At 45.8% G+C, this 19,207-nt stretch overlaps 2 protein-coding genes across 6 annotated transcripts in view; one reads left to right on the plus strand and one right to left on the minus strand.

Annotated features, from left to right (window-relative positions):
• Positions 1–2,112, plus strand: part of WDSUB1 (WD repeat, sterile alpha motif and U-box domain containing 1) — a 47,520-nt gene extending 45,408 nt beyond the window's left edge. For all 5 annotated transcript variants that reach the window (XM_080798619.1, XM_080798621.1, XM_080798622.1 and 2 more), the window contains one exon: positions 1,716–2,112. In XM_080798619.1, coding sequence (XP_080654745.1) covers positions 1,716–1,873 — 158 coding nt within the window. In that variant the 3' untranslated portion in view covers positions 1,874–2,112. The remainder of the gene's footprint in view (positions 1–1,715) is intronic.
• Positions 2,113–4,596: 2,484 nt separating this feature from the next.
• The window catches only part of TANC1 (tetratricopeptide repeat, ankyrin repeat and coiled-coil containing 1), a 153,065-nt gene continuing 138,454 nt past the window's right edge, over positions 4,597–19,207 (minus strand). Inside the window, exons 18-25 of the mRNA XM_080798596.1 lie at positions 17,926–18,059; positions 16,048–16,171; positions 15,547–15,722; positions 12,823–12,955; positions 11,364–11,455; positions 9,325–9,471; positions 8,356–8,456; positions 4,597–7,695 (exon numbers count right to left, since the gene is read on the minus strand). Of these exons, the coding sequence (XP_080654722.1) occupies positions 6,264–7,695; positions 8,356–8,456; positions 9,325–9,471; positions 11,364–11,455; positions 12,823–12,955; positions 15,547–15,722; positions 16,048–16,171; positions 17,926–18,059 (2,339 nt within the window). The 3' untranslated portion in view covers positions 4,597–6,263. The remainder of the gene's footprint in view (positions 7,696–8,355; positions 8,457–9,324; positions 9,472–11,363; positions 11,456–12,822; positions 12,956–15,546; positions 15,723–16,047; positions 16,172–17,925; positions 18,060–19,207) is intronic.

Consider the following 19,207-nt stretch of genomic DNA (forward strand, 5'->3'; position numbering starts at 1 on the left):
GTCCCCAAATAGTTAACAATTCACAGGAAAAAGAAAAGCAATTGGCTCTTAAACACATAAAAAGAAATGTTCTATCTTCCTCAAAATAAAGCTACCCGATATACTGTAACATTGTTTATGAGAGACTGGTAAAAATCCAGTTTGACAACATATTCTCTTGGTGAAGCTATTCAGGAAAAAAGCAATCATCATATAAGTAGCAGGAATAAAAATGGTAGAATTCCTATGGAAGTATTGGCATATGCAGCAAAATTATGTACTTTTTTCTTTAAGATTTTATTTACTTGACAGAGATCACAAGTAGGCAGAGAGGCAGGCAGAGCTGAGAGCCTGACGCGGGGCTCAATCCCAGGACCCTGGGATCATGACCTGAGCTGAAGGCAGAGGCTTTAACCCACTTGGGCCACCCAGGCACCCCAAAATTATATACTCTTTAATGCAGCAATCCTGCTTCTGGAATCTCCCCCGAAATAAGACTGTCCATTGCAACATCATTTGTAAAAGGCAAAGATGGGAAACCGAGATGTCCATCGGTACATCTGTACAGTGGACCACCGTGGGGGAATGAAAAGGCAAAGGGTATAGTTAAAGCAGGTGCAAAATAGTGTACCATATGCTAGCTCTCCTGTAACAGTGTGTTTGCATTGTGTTTACACATGCTTATATTTCCAAGAAGAAACAAAACGATAAAAATATACATGGTTACCTGTTTGGGATGAGAACAAACTCCTCTGAATGTACCTGTTTTACAGTTTTTACTTTGCAGTCACTTAAATGTTTTACAGAATTAAATCATGCAAAACAAACCGACCTAAAAATTGATAGGATAAAAAAGGGAAGCAAATTAACACAATTATATGTCAAGTTGGTAACATAACCAAATGGAAGAATTTTTTTTTTCCAAGTGATTTTCATCAAACACAGTATTTCAGTTAGAAAACCCTAGTGGATCTATTCTTGTTGACACAAAGAGCCAGAAAGAAATCTTAAGTTTCTTTCGCAGTCTATGTTAGTCATATATTGACACTGTTAGTTTGAAACTGTTGTATGCTTGTAAATTAAAGCAAATAAATGTGCACATGTAACCAGGAACTAAGATTTTTCAGTTTGAAGAGAAAGAGCTAAGAGTAAAAAAGTAAGTAAAGCAAAAACTCGTCTTTATATGTGCAGAGGCAAAGATTTTTGCACAAACGTGTATAACAAACCTCAGCCCTTGGCATTTTTTAAAAAAATCATAAATCCCTTTATTATCAAGTCCTTAGTGGGATAAGTTCTATAATCTCTTGGTATCCATTTCCCTGAGTTTTAAATATGTCAGAAAGTTTGGCTGAGGTATTCTAAAGGCTCTTCTTGTTAGCGATCTTACTTTTCACACACAGCTGACAGCTCTAATAAGGCAGTTCGTCTTCACAACCGCTCTCCTCTACCTGGGTCTTTTCCTTTCTTCTTTTCTGCTACACCTAAATTTTGGACACAGAACTTTGCTGTTGTTTTTATGTTCAAAATTATCAGTAAAATACTGACACTGTTGCAGGTAATTTGTGCAATCTCGATGCATCTTCTAGGGCAGAATTTAAGGTGTTGTGGCAAAAGTATTTTAGGAGTAGTGATACAAGATTACCACTTAAATCACAATAACGGCCTTGGCAGTTGAAGTTGGTATGTTCAACTCCTTTTTGCTAATCAAATAATTTGTGTGGTTTTTTTTTTTTTAGATGGCTATTCATATGAAAAGGAAGCAATGGAAAATTGGATCAGCAAAAAGAAACGTACAAGTCCCATGACGAATCTTGTTCTTCCTTCAGTGGTGCTGACACCAAACAGGACTTTGAAAATGGCCATCAGCCGATGGCTAGAGACACATCAAAAATAAAACTATTTATACTGTTTATATTCTTCAGTGATCTTGTTTGAATGATTGAAAGGTAAATACTAATCAGATATTATTAAAAGCAAAACAGGAAGAAAGTGAATTTAGTTACCTATAAAAACTTTTTCTTTAAATCGTATGGACTAAGTAACATATCTGACTTCTATTTTTACTATAAAAGCCTTTTTGTATTAGTGAAAGAAATCTTAATCTGTAGGAAAATAAAGTTTCACTCTGACTTAAAATTGCAGTGTTCAAATTTATTCTTGCTAGATATAGGTCATGTTCTCATTACAACTACAGATCAGAATAATCTAGAACACAACATTGAAATCCTAGTTAATAGCCATTAATTTGATAACTCTTTGGAATCCTTTTAAAGAGAACTTGTAGCAAAACAGTTGCAGTTTTATGACTAAATTGAGAAAATCATTTTGAAATGTTTAATGAGCAGTTCCATTGGATTCTAAATTTGCAAGGTGGTAATGATTTTTCCCCACAGTCCAAACCTGTGTAGAAGTTAGATGGAGTAAATGATCATGAATATGTCATGCCTTGTTGAAATACAGTAGCAAACCAGCCTCCTTGTAGAGTTCAGAATTCAAGTTATCATGGAACATTCTAAACTAGGGTAACGATACACTCTTACAGAAGAGACTGGTGTTTAACACAACACCCTGCTAAGAGTTCCCTCAGCAGAAAACATCAAGTTCACAAAGCTGAGGTGGCAGTGACTTTCCCTACCTGTCCTAAGCTGTGTCCCAGAACGGAAGGCACATTAGAACCCTGCCATAAGAGCAGGCAGGGCCCAAGACTCTGTGCTTACCCCCCAAAACCCTCTTTTTAGCTGGTCAAAAATTCAAACACTCAGAAATGAGAGAGGAAAAATGATGTAACTACGTATATAGTTAGTCTTTTTCTGTATTTTACAAATGTACATCTAATATGCTCTGTGCTTACAGAATTGTGGAAAGCCTAGCTACATAAAAATCTGTAAATAGCTTATCTTTATAATTGCTGCTTTGTAGAACTTCCATCCTCCTAATGGATTACTAAATTTTATTTCCTTTGTGTCCTAGCTGGGATTTACAGTCTGATTCCACAATAGGATTTTCTTTTTCATGCCACCCATGCTTCTTACATTCAAGTGAGAACCGAAAAAAAAAAAAAAAAGTTGGGAACAGGTTTTTTTAAGATTTTATTTATTTGACACGGGGAGAGAGATCATAAGTAGGCAGAGAGGCAGGCAGAGAGAGAGGGGGAAGCAGGCTCCCTGCCAAGCAGAGAGCCCGATGTGGGGCTCGATCCCAGGACCCTGAGATCGTGACCTGAGCTGAAGGCAGAGGCTTTAACCCACTGAGCCACCCAGGTGCCCCTGGGAACAGGCTTTAGGTGTTTTTCTATTGTATTCTTTAGAGGAAGTATGTTAACATAATTTTAACAAAAGATTTTTTTTTTTTACTGACATAGCTCACCATTGGGCCAAATATCTTTTGTTTTGATTGACAGACTTATTTTCTGAAGGAGGCAGAGTCGTTTTTTACATAAAAATTACTAAAAATCATTGACATCATTGATAGAAAACAAAAATAAAAGACTGGTTATCTTTTAAATGTGTTAAAGAAGGCGATTTTCTCTTCTACATTTCACCATCATAGCTTCTTATTAAACAAAACGGTTGAAAACTAAGATGCCAATAATTTTATTAAAGTGAAGTGCTTCTGTTTATGAATGCAAATAAATCCATAGCCAGACAACTCCTCCTCCCTGCCCCCCACCCAGACACACAAGCAAACAAACCAAATCCAAAACCAGCCAGAGGAAGGGTCCCCCGCAAGGCCCCTCCGCTGTCCTCCCCAGGCTGAGCCCTTCACTGAGGACAACACGGGAGCAGTGCTTACCTGCCCGCAGTCCCGGCCCAGGACTGAGTAGTGGCTTCCCAAGATGACATCACTCCTTTCTGGGGTAACTGGACCAAATATCTTTACTAAGACTGTATCTAAATCCTAATGTAGTTTACAATAAATTCCAGTAGTCCCACTGGCAGCTTCATAGCCAGAGTCATCTAACAATCATCTATGAGCTAAAAACTTCTCCCTCCCATCTTTTTTGTTTTGTTTTGAACCTCTAAGTTTAATATACAGCTTTAAAGAAGGTCTGCAAACACTTTCTTCGGCCTTGCTAACAATAGCCATACCCAGACAGGAACCTGAAGGAGTCGTAGGGGACACCCTGGCTTAAGACTCCACATCAGGGTTTTATCACAAGACGACCCAGTTTGATGTTCACTTTAATTCCCACTGCTCGGAGACAGAACTGTGTGGGTATAAAGACAAATGCATCTTTTTAACTGAAAGACTGTATCATCAACACGGTGTTCGGTGTATTGCCAAAGTGAGAGTTACAGTATTAAAGGGCTCCCGTTGCCAGTAAAAACAGACACCAAGGTTTCTGGAACATGAAGTACAGGATGCTCTTCCTCCCACTACAGGCAAAAGGACTAATGTTAACCGTGAACATTCTGGGATGTCTTGAAGCTTCACTTTTTCTGAAATTATTATTCAATGAAATTAAATATGCATCTGGTAGTATTACTATAAAAATAGACTTTTTACTATTTCCTTTAAGGCAATAAGATCACCCAGGATTAAACCAAAGCAGATCGTTGTCATCACAGCAGTCTCTACTTACCCACTGTTTCATTTACTACAAAACAGGTTCTATTAATATTCTTTATTCCATCTGGAAAAGTACAGTAGTTGTGCAGAAACAAAACTACATAAAGAGTAAGACTTTCACAAATATTAAAGAAAAAAATAAACAATAAATAAGCCATAGTAATTATAGCAGAACTCATGGAAAGCCTATAAAAATGAGAGAGCTGTACAAAGTACGCTTACACACTCAGGAACAAATGTTGAAGAATGACACCAGAAGACCTCCTATTCATACAAAACCATAATGATGCTCACAAGAACTTCAAGACAACTATTCATTTTTAAAACATTCTGTAAATATAGAACTTCCTTCTCCCCAATTCTAGAAAATAAATTTCACATCCCAACATATAAAACAACTATACTCCCACCTCTCTCAATTTAGCATTTTCACATCCTCCAATAGCACACCATTTTCATATAAAAATACCTTTAAACCAAGGTTCATTCCTGTACCTTATCTTTACAAAGGAATAATACATCAGTTTGGACTTAGTAGCACCTCAAAGGTGTTCATATAAATGAGATAAAGTGCTGTTACTGGTATACTGTTAACATGCCATAATAATAACATTGTTCAGTGCAATAACCAGCATGAAGGAAGCTTACCAAGAACATGCAAATATATGAGCTTTTTTATGATTAACTACTTGAAATAGTTATATTTACAAGTCTGAATACAACTTGCCTACCTAATATGTACAACATGTGACTATAAAGTCATGATTGTGTAATGAAACAAAAGCAACGACCAACCATACCTTAAGTATCCAAATTCAATACTGTCCTTAAAGGACGTGGGAACACCTGTTCCAGGAGTGCTATCATTGTTAAAAGCAGTCTGGGAACCAGCTGAGAGTGAATTTACATTATAAACAGTGCTGTATCCTTGGTATTTTAGCCTAAATCCAACTTTAGCCTAAAACCACCAACCATGATTCTAAATGGCTTACGCTATTTCCAAATGTTAAAAACACCTTAAAGTGGGCATATAGTTCCAAAAAAGGTGCTATAAAAATATTTTTAATGAGAACCATAACATGGAACTAAATGTTTAATCCTCTTAAGGGAACTATTACACAGGGAACAATACTTGGATGTTCTCGTATTTTGCTTAGAAAAACAGAAAAAAATCAGCTGTATAATATTTATAGTCACATTTATGTTCAGCTAGAAACTTTTATATATTTATATATAAAAAATTGGGATTTAACTCAATGGAACTGAAACTTGAAAATTCCATCTTTTCCAGAATACATCATCTGGACATTGTGCCATGAGTTAGACCTATCACTAGACATTGACATTCTCTAAGAAATATTACAATTTTCCCACATAGCAAAGGCTAGGAGAAACGTGATAGAAACCAAACCATTTCATAGAGAAAAGCATAAGTTAATGTCTTCTTGGCGTTCTTAAATGTTTAACTGAATATGCATAACTAGTTATAGTTTTTAATTCTGGTTAACATTTTTATTTATGGTGACTCCTAGCTATTTATCAAAGAAATTTTATCCCACATTTTGAACGTATCAATGGCACCTGATCTGCCCCCAAGGAAAAAAGAAAAAAAAATACATAGCTGACAGGTAATTTTTCTCATGAAAAACCTTTTAATTACCACCAGAAGCTAGCACATTGCTTTCCCAATCCCACATGTGGTTCTCTCTTAAGGCTCACACATTTGACTCTATGAATGATCGCTTTGGTTTGGCTGAAGGGAGGTGACTCCTGTGGGCTTCGTTACTGACGTGAGGCTGCTGTTTAGAGCTACTCTCCTGATACAGATGAGAAACAGTCTTAGCGATCCTGTTATCTTGACAGTGGACTGCCGTTTGGCATTTCTTCTCTTCTAGCTCCTTCCCCTGTGCCCCATTGTGGACACTGCCACCCAGGGTAGAAACAGAACAGGTTTTGGCTTGGCTAGCGTATCCTCCTGCTTGTTTGAGAGAGGGCTTCTCCGAGTTCAAGGACTGCAGGCCGGCTGCAGAGGTCGTGTTCGTCAGGAGCCCCTCCGGCAGCTGACAGTGCCAGGTGCGGCTGGGAGGATTGCTCTGCTGCTGGAACCTTGCAGTCTTATCCATGATGCCCATGAATGGAGTGTTGCGCGGCCTGTGCTCCGCTGTCCCGCTTTGCACCGGATTAACAGCCTTGTCTTTAATGCGAACGTCCGGTCCTTGGCCCTTGAAGCCATCTGAAAAACTGCTGCTTGACGTCAGACTGCTGGTTGAGCTTGACATCTTTATGCTGCCAGACGGAGAGCCAGAAGAGCCCGAGCTGAGGGAAGCGGGATGTCGCACGTCGCTGCGGCTCGCCAGCCCGCCCTGGTTTAAAGGAGCCACATCCACAGCAATGGGGGCATGAGACAGAAGCCTCTCTGCGGTTTTTATCTTGCTGGGTAAAGGATAGGCGGCACCCCCCTCACCGAGCGGCAGCTGGACGCCGTGGCTGGGGCCCAGTCGCTCTCCGAAATGGCCGGAACCGGCTCCCACGGTCAAAGTACCTGTGCCCTCCAGACGCTGGTTTCTGCCACCGGCAGGAGCGGCCGCCATCCCACCCGGCAGAGGGCTCGGGGAAGGAGTCTGAGCGGAGACCTGCATTTTGGTGCTGCCGCTTCGCACGCCTGCCTGCCCGGGCCCCAGACGCTGGCTGGTTTTCACTATCTGCGCCTGCCGCGTGGGCTGCATCACCAGCCCCGGAGGAGCCACGGCCTCCCTCGGGGCCTTCCCGACTCCCGGCCTGTTCTGCGGGGACACCGGCCTGACTCTGGACTGTAAGCCTTCCTGAAGGTTTCGGATGTATGGGGAGGGGACACACGAGGATGGCTGAGACCTGGGCGTCGGGGAAACGGCCTCTTCCTGGGAGGAAGTTTCTTCTTCTTCGGCCTCCTCGAGATGGAAGTGGTCGTTCAAGCCAGGGGTCGGGGTGTCCTCTTCGTTATCCGAGTCGTTGGATGGCGCTGGTGGTGGGCACTGCTGTTTCTGCTGTTGGCTCCTCTGGACTTGCTTGCATTCCTCCTCCACACGGGCCAGGAGCCTCTTGATTTCCTGATTGGTGGGACACAGTTTCACAGCCTCCCGTAGGTCAGCCAGGGCCGCCGCAAACTGCCTTTATGGCAAAACAGAAGACAGAGTTACAAGCCATGTAGGAACATGCTCTGAAGGTCACTGTTCGTAACAGAGCTCTGCTAACAAGAACGAGAGTCTGGAACACCGGGAACACCGACCATGGTGGACAGGAGCCGTTCCGCACTAGCTTAGAGCTACTCAGCTACGTGGGAGCGAATTCTGACCCATACGGGCCCCTTGCCAGGGGCCCGCTGTCTCTGTAAACACCACTGGGCCGGGAGTGGGGAACAGGCATAAACCAGTGGGGGTCGGAATCTTTCTTCACCACCGCCTCTCACGCCGTCCATCTCTAACCTAAAACTCCTACAGGCCTCTCCTCCCTTCCCCCACCTACCTGCTCTAGTGTCTCTAGCTGACAGGTTCCCTGCAACACAGACTGATCGAAGGATTCTGTGTTGCAGTGAGTGTCAGCTGGGGTGCATGGGAGGAACAGTTACTGGGATGTCAGGAGAAGACACACGTCTACCCATTGCTAATACCCACTGTGGTGCCCCTTGGAAGCTACCAATTTAGTATCAAAAGGGATGAGAGGCCTTTGAGTAATGCCTGTGAATGAGCACCTCCCAAGTCAACCAGCAGCGTCGGTACCAGAAAGCCCCGAGAAGGTGTCTCTAGTCGCAGATCACACCCCGGACAGTACCTGCTATTTCTCTTCGCTCTTGCCCTGGCATAATAGGCTTCGTAGGACTTTGGTTTCAATTCAAGAGCCTTGGAAGCAAATTCTTCTGCCATGCCAAAGTCCTAGTGTCAACATTTAAATACAGGAGTCAGAGGAAGCCCTGAGACAGGATTACGGGCAGCTTTTTAATAGGAGTCTTGCTCTACAGGTTAGCAGAATTGGGATAGCTGGGAAGGTAACGGCCAAGGGAAGTTTTATTCCTCTTGTTTTAAAGTAGGGAGGTAATTAAAGCTTATTAGTATCTTAAGAGAAGCATTCAGTAGAGAAACAAAAATTAATGATTCAAGATGGAGAGAACAGCGGTAGAAGCCGTGCACTGGCAGGCGAGAGTGGATGGGAGCTGCACACCCAGGGGCAGACTCAGAGAGGGGCAGAGACACCCCCACTGGCACAGCGAGGCGCCCGATAGGCGGACACAGAAGCGGGCAGGTCAACGGATTTGGTGGTAAGAAGAAGAAGTTTAAAAAAAAAAAAAAAAAAAAAGTAGGAGAAAGAAGTACTGAAACAAGTCCACTAGTTTTTTACTAGTTACAAATTAACTATGAAGTAACTACTACTAATTACAAGTTAACCAGTTAGTGGTATAGCCTCTGGGCAAACGCAATAACCACTAGACAGATCCTTCCCTTCTGCCCTCCCCCCTCCCCGTGACCATGTTGGCCGTACCCAGCTGGGAGTGGGTGGGGCGGCAGTCTGGTGACGTCTCATTGCTGAGGCAGAGGACAGTGCCCTCCAGTGCATTCTCCTTGAGAGGAGGGCCGTGACAGAGCTCACATGATGACCACCCAATAGAAGCAGCTCCCCACAAGTTCACAGAGATGTGCGAACAAATCCCACGGGACACCCACGCCTTGGCCTGTGCAGGGTTGGCCCTCACCACGAGCCAATACTTCTACTACTAAAAGAACAGACTAAGGGCCCACAGCTTACATTTGTTTTTCTCCGGCAGCGAGACAAATTGAGATAGAGAGAAACTCTTAATTCATTGAATGGCCTCATATCCTCTCCAAGTCCTTCCCGGGGAAACTTCCTTAAGGCATATTGGTACCTCTGGGCTGCCTCTTTCATCTTCCCTTTCTAGGAATCAAAAAGCACAGAAATTGATCCTTTTTCAGATGCTCCAAGACGAATAGGCTCCCACAACCTGAAGACCCTGGCAAGGTTCTCCCCCCATCACGGAAACCATCAGAACACATGGGAGGGTCCTGCTGAGCGTGCTGCGACCCGGCGGGCATGAACCGGCCTCACTGTCCACACAGGCTCCGGCAGCTTTCGGCCTCGTGCGCTAAGACACAAACTGGTTTTCTACGAAGCAGCCTGTACATTGCCAAATTGAGAACTATCCATCTTAATAGATCAGGTTATCCTGTTATATATATTTTTATTATTATTTTTAGAGAGAGAGAGAGAGGAGACACACACACATGGGGGTCGGGGGACGGCAAGAGAATCTTAAGTAGGCTCCACGCCCGGCTCAGCCGGGCTGGATCTCATGACCCCGAGATCATGACCTGAGCCAAAATCAGGAGTCAGAGGCTTCCCAGACTGAGCCACCCAGGTGTCCCTCTGTTAAACATTTTTGAAAACCATCTCAGAAATTATCCTTGACTACAGAGGTTTTAATGCTAAGTGTAATAGAAATCAGATGAAGAAATGATGCAGTTCTCAAGGCAAGTAGAGTCTTGTGGAGAAGCTCAGAGCTTGCTGCAGAATCATAATTTTTCTTTGAAGAGGAACTAAACTACGGGCTTTAAAAATCGAACAGCGCCGCATGTCATTTTCAAGGCTAAAGAAATCCGTTTGCTCAGTCAGTTCCACAGCGCAGCAGGTATGAAGTCTGTTGAAAATGGCTTGATAGTTCTAACATAATTGCCTACCAAAATTCATATTAAAACCACTTCAAAGCCACAACAACACACACTCTGAACTCAATTTCAAAAGGATCCCAAGGCAGGAACCCTGCTGGGTCGTGCTAGAAGCCTACTTATTTGTTATTATTAAAAAAAAGAAAAGGGAAAAACTAAACGTAGCCCGTGCAGCAGCCTCACGATAAAAGGATTAAAATGCTCATAATGCCGTTTTTTGTTTGTTTTCAAAACATTTAATTTTGTCTAATCACAGACCTGGAAAGAGCAATGCTCCACGTAAATGGCCTACAGCATCTATCTAAGCCAAGGATGGGCCAGCTACAGCTCCCCGGCCAAATCTGGCCAGCCACCCACATTCACACAGTCTGACTGGGCCACAGCCATGCCCATTCGCTCATGTGTCACCTGTGGCTGCTTTCCTGCCACTCCAGTGAAACCGGAGAGTGGTGACAGAGATCACACAGCAGAGCCCAACACAGTTACCATCTGGCCCTTTACAGGAAAAGTCTGCTGGCTTCCCATCTAAGCTGATGTCTTATTTTGGAAATTTTACTTTAAATTTTATTTGAAATTTTTACTTTAAAATTATAAGTCTTTGTATTTCCATTTCCAAGGGAAATCGGGGGAAAAATTAAGTCAGTCTCCTGAGCAACAGAGTATTATATACTCCCTGACTATCCTAAGTGAAAACATCTCTAGAAACCATTTCAAATGGTAGAAGCTTATGGATATTAAAACTAAAGTAATAGAGTCTTAGGAGAGTTAATGATCCTTTTTTCCTGAAGACGTCTCCTGAGTGTCCCTTTCTCACGTGTGTCCCCATGCAGTGTGCTAAGGGACCTCCTCCTGGGAGCCACTGTGCCTTCATGCCAGGGCTTCAGGCCCTGAGTCGCAGCCGCAAGGACTCCTTCCGAGGGAATGGTTCTCACACGGAGAGGGGCCTTCTCCCTGGAAGGTCCTGCTGTTAAGGCACAAATGCCTGGGCCCCGGGCCTCACCAGTGGCTCCCGAAGCCGGGCTATGGCTCCTGAGCCGGTGTGGTGTGCAGGCTAAGAGACCACTCGCGGGCCATCACATCCTAGAAGAGGCCAGTACCACTTACTTTGTACATCATGTTTCCTTCCTCCATCAACTTCTGTAAAAGTATAATCAAAATATCAGGCTTGGAAGTAGCCATTGCCCAGGCAGCATTTCCTGCAAAACAAAGACACATTTAGACACATATCAGTGCTCTGGGAGGAAAGGAGGTCACGGCTTCTGAGGCAGCGCCACAGTGAAGGTCACGGACAGCAGCATGGTGTGTCCACAGCCTCCAGGCAACGGTAAAATGAAGGGGACACGGGCTGGCCCTGGGGAGTGGGTCTCCCTTCGGATCTGCCTCATGCTGAAGGAAGCACCCGGGAGGGAGGCTGTTACCCTGATGAAAATGGAGTGCTGGGAAACGGGGGCATCAGAGCAGCTGTGCCCATCTCCCCGACCCTGTTCCCGTGGGGAATTTTGGGGAGGATCAATTAAACACGGCTTCTGAATAATCTCCTTCGCTTCCTGCAGGGCACATGCCGGCTGGCGAGTGCAGGCGTGTGCTCTCAGCGGCCTGTGCACCACAGTCGCCCCGCAGGCCGGCTCTGGCCAGGCTCACGCCTCTGCGACCCACAGCCCTGCTCCTGAGCACGGGCAGGCGAAGCGGCTTACAGTGGAGCCGGGTCAGGCTCTGCCGGGCACTCCGACCTCAGGGAAGCTATCTGCCCCTGCTGTGCCTCGGTTTCCTCCTCTGTAACATGAGGGGGTTATCACTACCTACTTAGAGGGCAGGTGAGGATGAAAGAGGCTGAAACTAGAAACAGCTCAGAATAATTCCCGAGACAGTGAACTGCTTAGTAATATCCGCTGACCTTCTCTTCGCCAGAGTCCCCTCGTCACGACCGCCGCTGGGCAAAGGTCTGGCACACTAAACTACAAGAGCCCTGTTCCGGTTGCCCTGTACCCACACATTCCTGGATGGTGGGTCACGTTCCGGGCAACCACACAGAAGGGGCTCTCCCTACGGAGACCCCTCTGCCCCATTAGTGCCCTCAAGTGACCCCCTCCATCCTGTTCCCAGTAAATTCTGTGACTTTTCCTTCACAGAAACTGCTGGGGCTGCCCCTGCCCTACCCGACAGACTAGGATGACTCCAGACGGCAGTTCTCAAACTCAGTGGCTCAGCAGAGGCACCTGTGAGCTTTCCTAACCATGGTACCTGGCATCCCCCACAGAGACGAATGGAACCGCTCCCCACCACAGCCCCTGGGCATCCCTAACACCCTCAATTCTAGACTGCTCTTCAACACTGGCTGCTGCTCTCTACCCACACTACAGTGATAATGTTATGAGCTATTTAAGCATTTTGGATAACTGTGATTAAATGAGCCTTATAGTAAAGGAAGAAAAAAGAAAGTCTCTAAGCACCTGACATCTTACTTCTTAATCTAGGAGCAGGTTAAGTCTTTATGGTCCCCGACATACACTACGATCTGGAGCACACCTCCCTCTCCTGCTGCTGAAATGAGGGGTTTACTGACCTAATTTGGCTCCTTTTCTCAGCAGTGTAACCACTACGGATGTGTTTCGACAACCAATGGCTCTGTCCAGGGGGCGCATGCCGCTGTGGTCCACGTGCTCGATCACGGCTCCCTTCTCGACCAGATACAGCACCTGCGGTGGGAAAGACAGAGCCCTGAGCGGTGGCCAGTGCCACTTGCTGGTGGCAAGAGGGCCGCACCCACCCACCTCTGCCTCCTGGGGAGGGGCCAGCAGTCTGAGCTTTACTGTGACTTCCCTACCTCTGCCCATTAAGGACCCTAACAGAAACAAAGCAGACAGGAAACAGGAGCTACAAACCAGGGCTAAACCCCAGTCTGCCGTCGGCAAGGAGGAAAGCGGGTGAACACTCCTAAGGAGGGACATGTTATGTACATGCACCCGCACTCCGCAGAGGAGTACACGCACGTCTACTTCCCGGCCACAGAGATGGCTACAATCCTCCTTTCATCTCTAGTTACTTAGGAGGCAGACGTCAGCAAAGCTCCCATGGGCTGGTAGCCCACGGCTACCAGAAACATGGTATCTCAGAAACATGCGATCCACACTGCCTGCAGACAGCAAGCTGGAGAAGCTCGAGATCGGATAAACTCAATTATAGCTGACTTTAAGGCTTAGGAAAGAGACTCAAATATCGGGAATGTAAAGGGGCAAGTTTTGAGACCATGCTACATAGACAGATTTGATGTGGTATGACAGCAGTCACCTGGACATAGATCACAGAGGTAAAAACCACTCTGGCTTCTCAAATTGTTCTAGTCAGTAGAAAAGAAGTCTGTAGCCAACTTAACTTGTCATATGAATCTGATAGTCCACCAGCTGCTCAAAATGACATTGGATTAATTTCCATAATATATAAAGAGCTTCTACAACTCAACAACAAAAAACCCAAATAACCCAATTTTTTAAAAAGGACAAAGGACATGACTAGACATTTCTCTAAAGATGAGATACAAATGGCCACCAAACATATGAGAAGATACTCAACATCATTGATCATTAGGGAAATGCAGATGAAAGCCACAAGATTATCACCTCACACCATTAGGATGGCTGCTAACAAAAAGAAAGAAAACAAAATTGTAAATGTTGGAGAGGATATGAAGAAACAGCAACACTTGTGCACTGCTGGTGGGAATGTAAACTGGTGTGATCCCTCTAGACACAGTATGGAATTTCCTCAAAAAATTAAAAACAACTATCACCGGATCAAACCATCCCACTTCTGGGTATATATCCCAAAGAATACAGTTAGATCTGGAAGAATTTACAGGATCTGGAGGAGATATCTGCAAGCCCATGTTCACAAGTACACACACTATTCATAACAGCCAAGAGCTGGAAGCAATACAAGCATTCATGGACAGATGAACTGATTAATACAATGAGACAGAGCCACATGACAGGATGTTAGCCTTAAAAAGGAAGGAAATCCTGTTATAGGTTGCAACATGGATGAACCTTGAAGACATGATGCTTCGTGAAGGCAGCCTGTCACTGAGGGACAACTACTCTAGGACTCCACATAGATGAGGTAGGACAGGAGCCCATTCAGGGAAACAAAGCAGAACGGTGGCTGCCCGTGGCTGCAGGAGGAGAGAACCGATGCCTCGGTGAGTGGGTACAGAGTTTCAGGGTTACGGGGTAAACTGTGGGTGTTGGCTGTACAGGAATGTGAAGGGTACGTACACTACTGAACTCTTTGCTTAGAAATGGGTTAAGATGGTAAATAATGTTGTGCGTTTTTTAATCACAATGGAAAAAAAATTACACTAGAACACTAAGTGCTTCGTGCTTCCCTAATACCGATAAACTAGGATTTGGTAAGGTGATAAAAGCTGAAACATAAAAGTGTGGATATGGGAGGTTTAGTTACAGAACTGTTTTTTGAAAATCGACATTAAGTACAATTTACACTGTCCAGGAATTTGAGACCATTGAACGCTAACATCACTGCTTCCTAAAAGCATCAAGGCACAGACATGCAAGGTGAGGACAGCTTCGGCTCCAAGCTCCACTGCTTCCAGCAACCCAGGATCTCTCTGGCTAATGCGCACATGAGAACATGAGACATACTTAATGCTTCAGAAATGGTAACTCTTAAGGAGCCGAACATTGCTTTAACACCTGCTCAGTGCCTGGGACATGGAACCTGACAAAGACATGGTTTCTGCCCTGAGAGACATTTTGCAGTTCTTAGCTTATTAACGTTTTGTCCTTTCTTAACTCCGTTAGACTTAGACACCTGGCAAAGAGATGAAGATAGTGCCCTAAGCATTTACTATTATTTCTAGACAATGGCACACCCATTTAAAAACAAACCAGATAACCATGTGATTAGTAATTTCTCATATACATAAAACAGCGATTTTGAAATACTCTGTACAGGAATTCTATTTATATGGGTTACTGAAAGAAAATAAAACTACATACACACATGTGTATACATATTCAATTGTGCGTCTGCTGGAGACGTGGTTTGTAATTGAGTATTTTGAAGGTTTTGAGAGTCTATTAAAATCTTTACTAACGTTCTGGAACAGACTGCATGTCACAGAATAAGAGAAAAATGAAAGCAACCCCACAGCACGCCTGCACACACTGACCACACGCAGACACGGCCTCACACACACGCGGGGAACGGTTCGACTCCAAGAATGGTTTCTGTGTGCGGCTGGACAGCGGGACCACCTGCCGGGACCTACCGTCTCCGCGTCGCCATAGAAGGCGGCCAGGTCCAAGGGAGTGCGGCCGTTCTTGTCCGTCTGGTCTATCTCGGCTCCTTCCTCAACCAGGAACTGGACCACTGCTCTGTGACCTTTCAGACAAGCCCAGCTTAAGGCCGACAGCCCCTCTTTGTCCAGAGAAGAAAGTGCGGCACCTGCAGGAACAGTGCATTCACAGAACATGAACTCGTGACACAAAGCCCAGAAGCAAACGGACTCACACCTGCAAACACCCGCACAATCAGGGTGGGCAGCAATCAGGCCTCTGAAATCTGAAGCCGGTGAAATGATCACCGCTGTGGAAGCTGAGAAATGGGTACGACATTCACTGCCCACTCTTTCTACTTATGTGCAGGTAAAAAATGTCCGTAACAAAAAGACTTTGCAAACTTGAATCAGAAGGTACGGTCAGTGGGTCTGTCAAAGCTCTTTGCTTTGTCCTTCTGGAAGAAACCTCGGCAGGGGCTCCCGCGCTGCTACCTTTTGAAAGGAGAAATTCCACGGTGCTCAAGTGTCCTTCACAAGCGGCCACCATGAGGGGCGTCCGGCCCTGCTTGTCACTTAGGCTCACATCACAGCCGTGGTCCAAAAGCAGTCTAACAATCTGAAAGAAACACTTGGAATTATAATCTCCCTGCTCCGTGCTCTCTACCCAGGCAGATTTTTCTACACTTAAAAGTAGTAAAGGATTCTCTTCTTCAAATGCCTCTCAAAGTTGTGTGATTTGTAGGGCCTGTGCAATCTTTCCATTGTACTCCTTTGAACAGAATCTTCTTGCAAATATATACTCTTTTTTTGACATGTCCAATTCATTACTATGCCTATGGAACACGTACATACAAGGCATAAACAGTAACAGGAAGAAGGGGAGATACCAATCGCAATCAAGCAATGACCAGATAGCCACAACAGGGCATACGGGAGACTGGAGGACTGAAGGAGAGGGTGAAGGTCATTCCCATCAGCTACACTCTGGTAGGAGACACAAGCTCTCAGGAAAGCAGTCACCCACCACACCCCCAAGCAACCTGCTTTTCTAAGCCTCAGGGGCTTAGTGGATGGCTTGACCTTCACAGCAGGCAATTTTTAGCAAAGCTTCCTGAAGACATTCCCAGCCTCAGAACTTCAATCAGTGCATGGTAATAAGGCTGGGGAACAAAAAGAAAAAACCAGAGGCTTCTCATGCAACTACCATCCCAGTTGGAGGGGCCTTACCGAGTGGGTGGGCTGGAGTCCCCCTCCCCCTGGCACAGTATCTGTCACACGGGGGCAGCAACAAAAGGCAGCATATTCCCCATGCTTTCCTGTTCCTCATCCACTGACCTGTGCTTTCCAAACTTCCCCATGATTTAGGAAGTCTGAGACCCAGAGACAGGATGAGCTAGGGCAGCACAGAGAAGTTGTGAGGATGATAGGGGGAAGATGGTACAGACCAAGCTGTTGGAAATGGAACTGAAAAGCCAAAATCTTGGTGGGGAGCACTTGCAGCTCCTAACAATGGGAAAAACAAGGAGGGACATGATTCCATGATGCAAAATTGGATCTAGAAAATTCTTCCTATAATGAACATGGTAGGATCCATGTGCTTATAGCTTGTGTAGAACCTGATGCCAGGCATGGGGTAGGTCCATGGCCGCTGCTTATGAAATGAATGAATGACCGAAATGCTGTTCTCAATGATCCCTGCTCCCTTGAGTAAGGCAACAAGTCACTCCTAGTCAAAGAAACCAGCCAGATGGGGCGTCTGGGTGGTGCAGTCGGTGAAGCACCCAACTCTTGGTTTCCGCTTAGGTCATGAGCTCATGGGGCTTCCAGCCCCACATCAGGCTCTGGGCTCAGCAGGAAGTCTGCTTGAGATTCTCTCCCTCTCCCTGCCCCTCATGCTTGTGTTCTCTCTCTCTGTGTGATAAATAAGGAAATCTTGAAAAAAGAAAGAGACGAGATGAGACAAGACGAAACCAGCCTGAATCACAATGCTAGACCAGAGAGAAAATGCTTCCTTTTCTAAAGAGCACAAGAGAACCACTCTTCTTCCAAGTATGCTAGATGAGTGGGTCACACAATCAGGACAACAGCTCTCGCGGCTAGTCCTCTGTTATGGTGACAGGGTGCACCCATTCCTCTCTCCCTCGCAGGGTGAAAGGCAGCAGCTGCGCGTCTCCCCCAGCCCCAGCCTAGCTCCTGGTTACCAGCCTACAATGGTGGACTGTGCTTGCTTATCAAACGTTTATGGTTCTCGAGACCTGACAGCACAAGCAAAAGCCAAGTACGTGAAAAACACAGGGCTCAGGGGAGACGGGCCACAGTGAACTCTATCCCACCCGCTGCTTCTGCAGCCTTCACGGGCCCACCAGGTACCTGCCAGTGCCCCTGGCGTGCCGCACAGAACAGAGGTGGGACCCCTCTCCTGTTGGTCCGGGACACAGCAGCTCCACGCTCCAGCAGCAGCTCGCACACCTCCAGCTTGCCTCTTCCGGCAGCGGCAGTCAGGGCTAGAGGAAGGTCACAGGAGAGGGGAGTCTGTTAGTGCGCGGTGGTTGAAGCGGCCCCAAGTTCTCCCGTCATCCTCCCACCGACAGGAAGACAGCTGTGCATCCTCCCCCACCCCTCGGAACCTGGCTGGGCTCTGTGACAACAGAACACAGAAGAAACGACAGCATGCCAGCCTCTGAGCCACGTCCTGAGACGGGCAACGTCCGCTCCTCCTCCGAACACTCATTCTCGGAACCCAGCTGCCATGGTGGGAGGAAGCCCGAGCGCCCTGCAGTGTCCTTCACAGGGAGAGGAACCTAGGCCTGTGTGTGCCTGACAGTCCCAGGTGAGCTCTGAGCAGACAGCAAGCAACAACCCAGCAAGCGTGTGTGTACGCCGAACTGGCAACGGATCCCCAGAGTCAAGCTCCACCAGGTAAAGCAGGTGAGCACAGGGGAACCCTCCCCTGCCAACCCCAGGCCACACTGCGGATTCAAGAGCCACTATGCTTTTGTTTTACTGTTTTACTTTATTTTTTAGGGTTTTTGTTTGTTTTCTCCCCATAGCAAGAGAGAACCAGAATATAGTGCAACACACACACACACACACAGATCAGTATATTATCCAGTCCAGCCTCTTCCCTTAGAGGCATACATTTCAATCAACAAAAACTAGTTATTACTGAGGGAGTCAAGGGCATATCAAATCATCCTTGTTTTTATGGAGTTGAAAAGCTCTGTAACTAGTCAAGATTCTGGATTAAGACTGTCAAGAAAGCAAGAGAAGAGGGTCAGATAGTAGGTTTTCTTGAGTGCTCGGGTGACCGGCCCAGGGAGATTCTGAGTGAGTGGCCCGCTGGCAGCACGCGTGTTCTGGGGAGGTGAGCCAAGGATAAAACAAGAACAGTATGGAAGGAAAGAGAAAACATCAAAAAGGTTCTCATGGGGCCCCTATATGAGTGACTGTGCCCCATGACCCTCCAGGTCATGATTCCTGAGAGGGTGTGGTAAAAAGAGGGGTTTCATTAAAGAGGGTCCACTGCTATGTCTCATGAATCATCATCTAGAGGAGAGGACAGTGGTCGATTTGGAGGACAATCCCAAGCCAGGAGGACAAGCGTCAGTGAGTAAAGGACAGGAAGGGGCTGTGGTGGGACAGTGAGGCCGCA

This window comes from Martes martes (assembly GCF_963455335.1).
Source record: "Martes martes genome assembly, chromosome: 3".
Classification (NCBI taxonomy): domain Eukaryota; kingdom Metazoa; phylum Chordata; class Mammalia; order Carnivora; family Mustelidae; genus Martes; species Martes martes.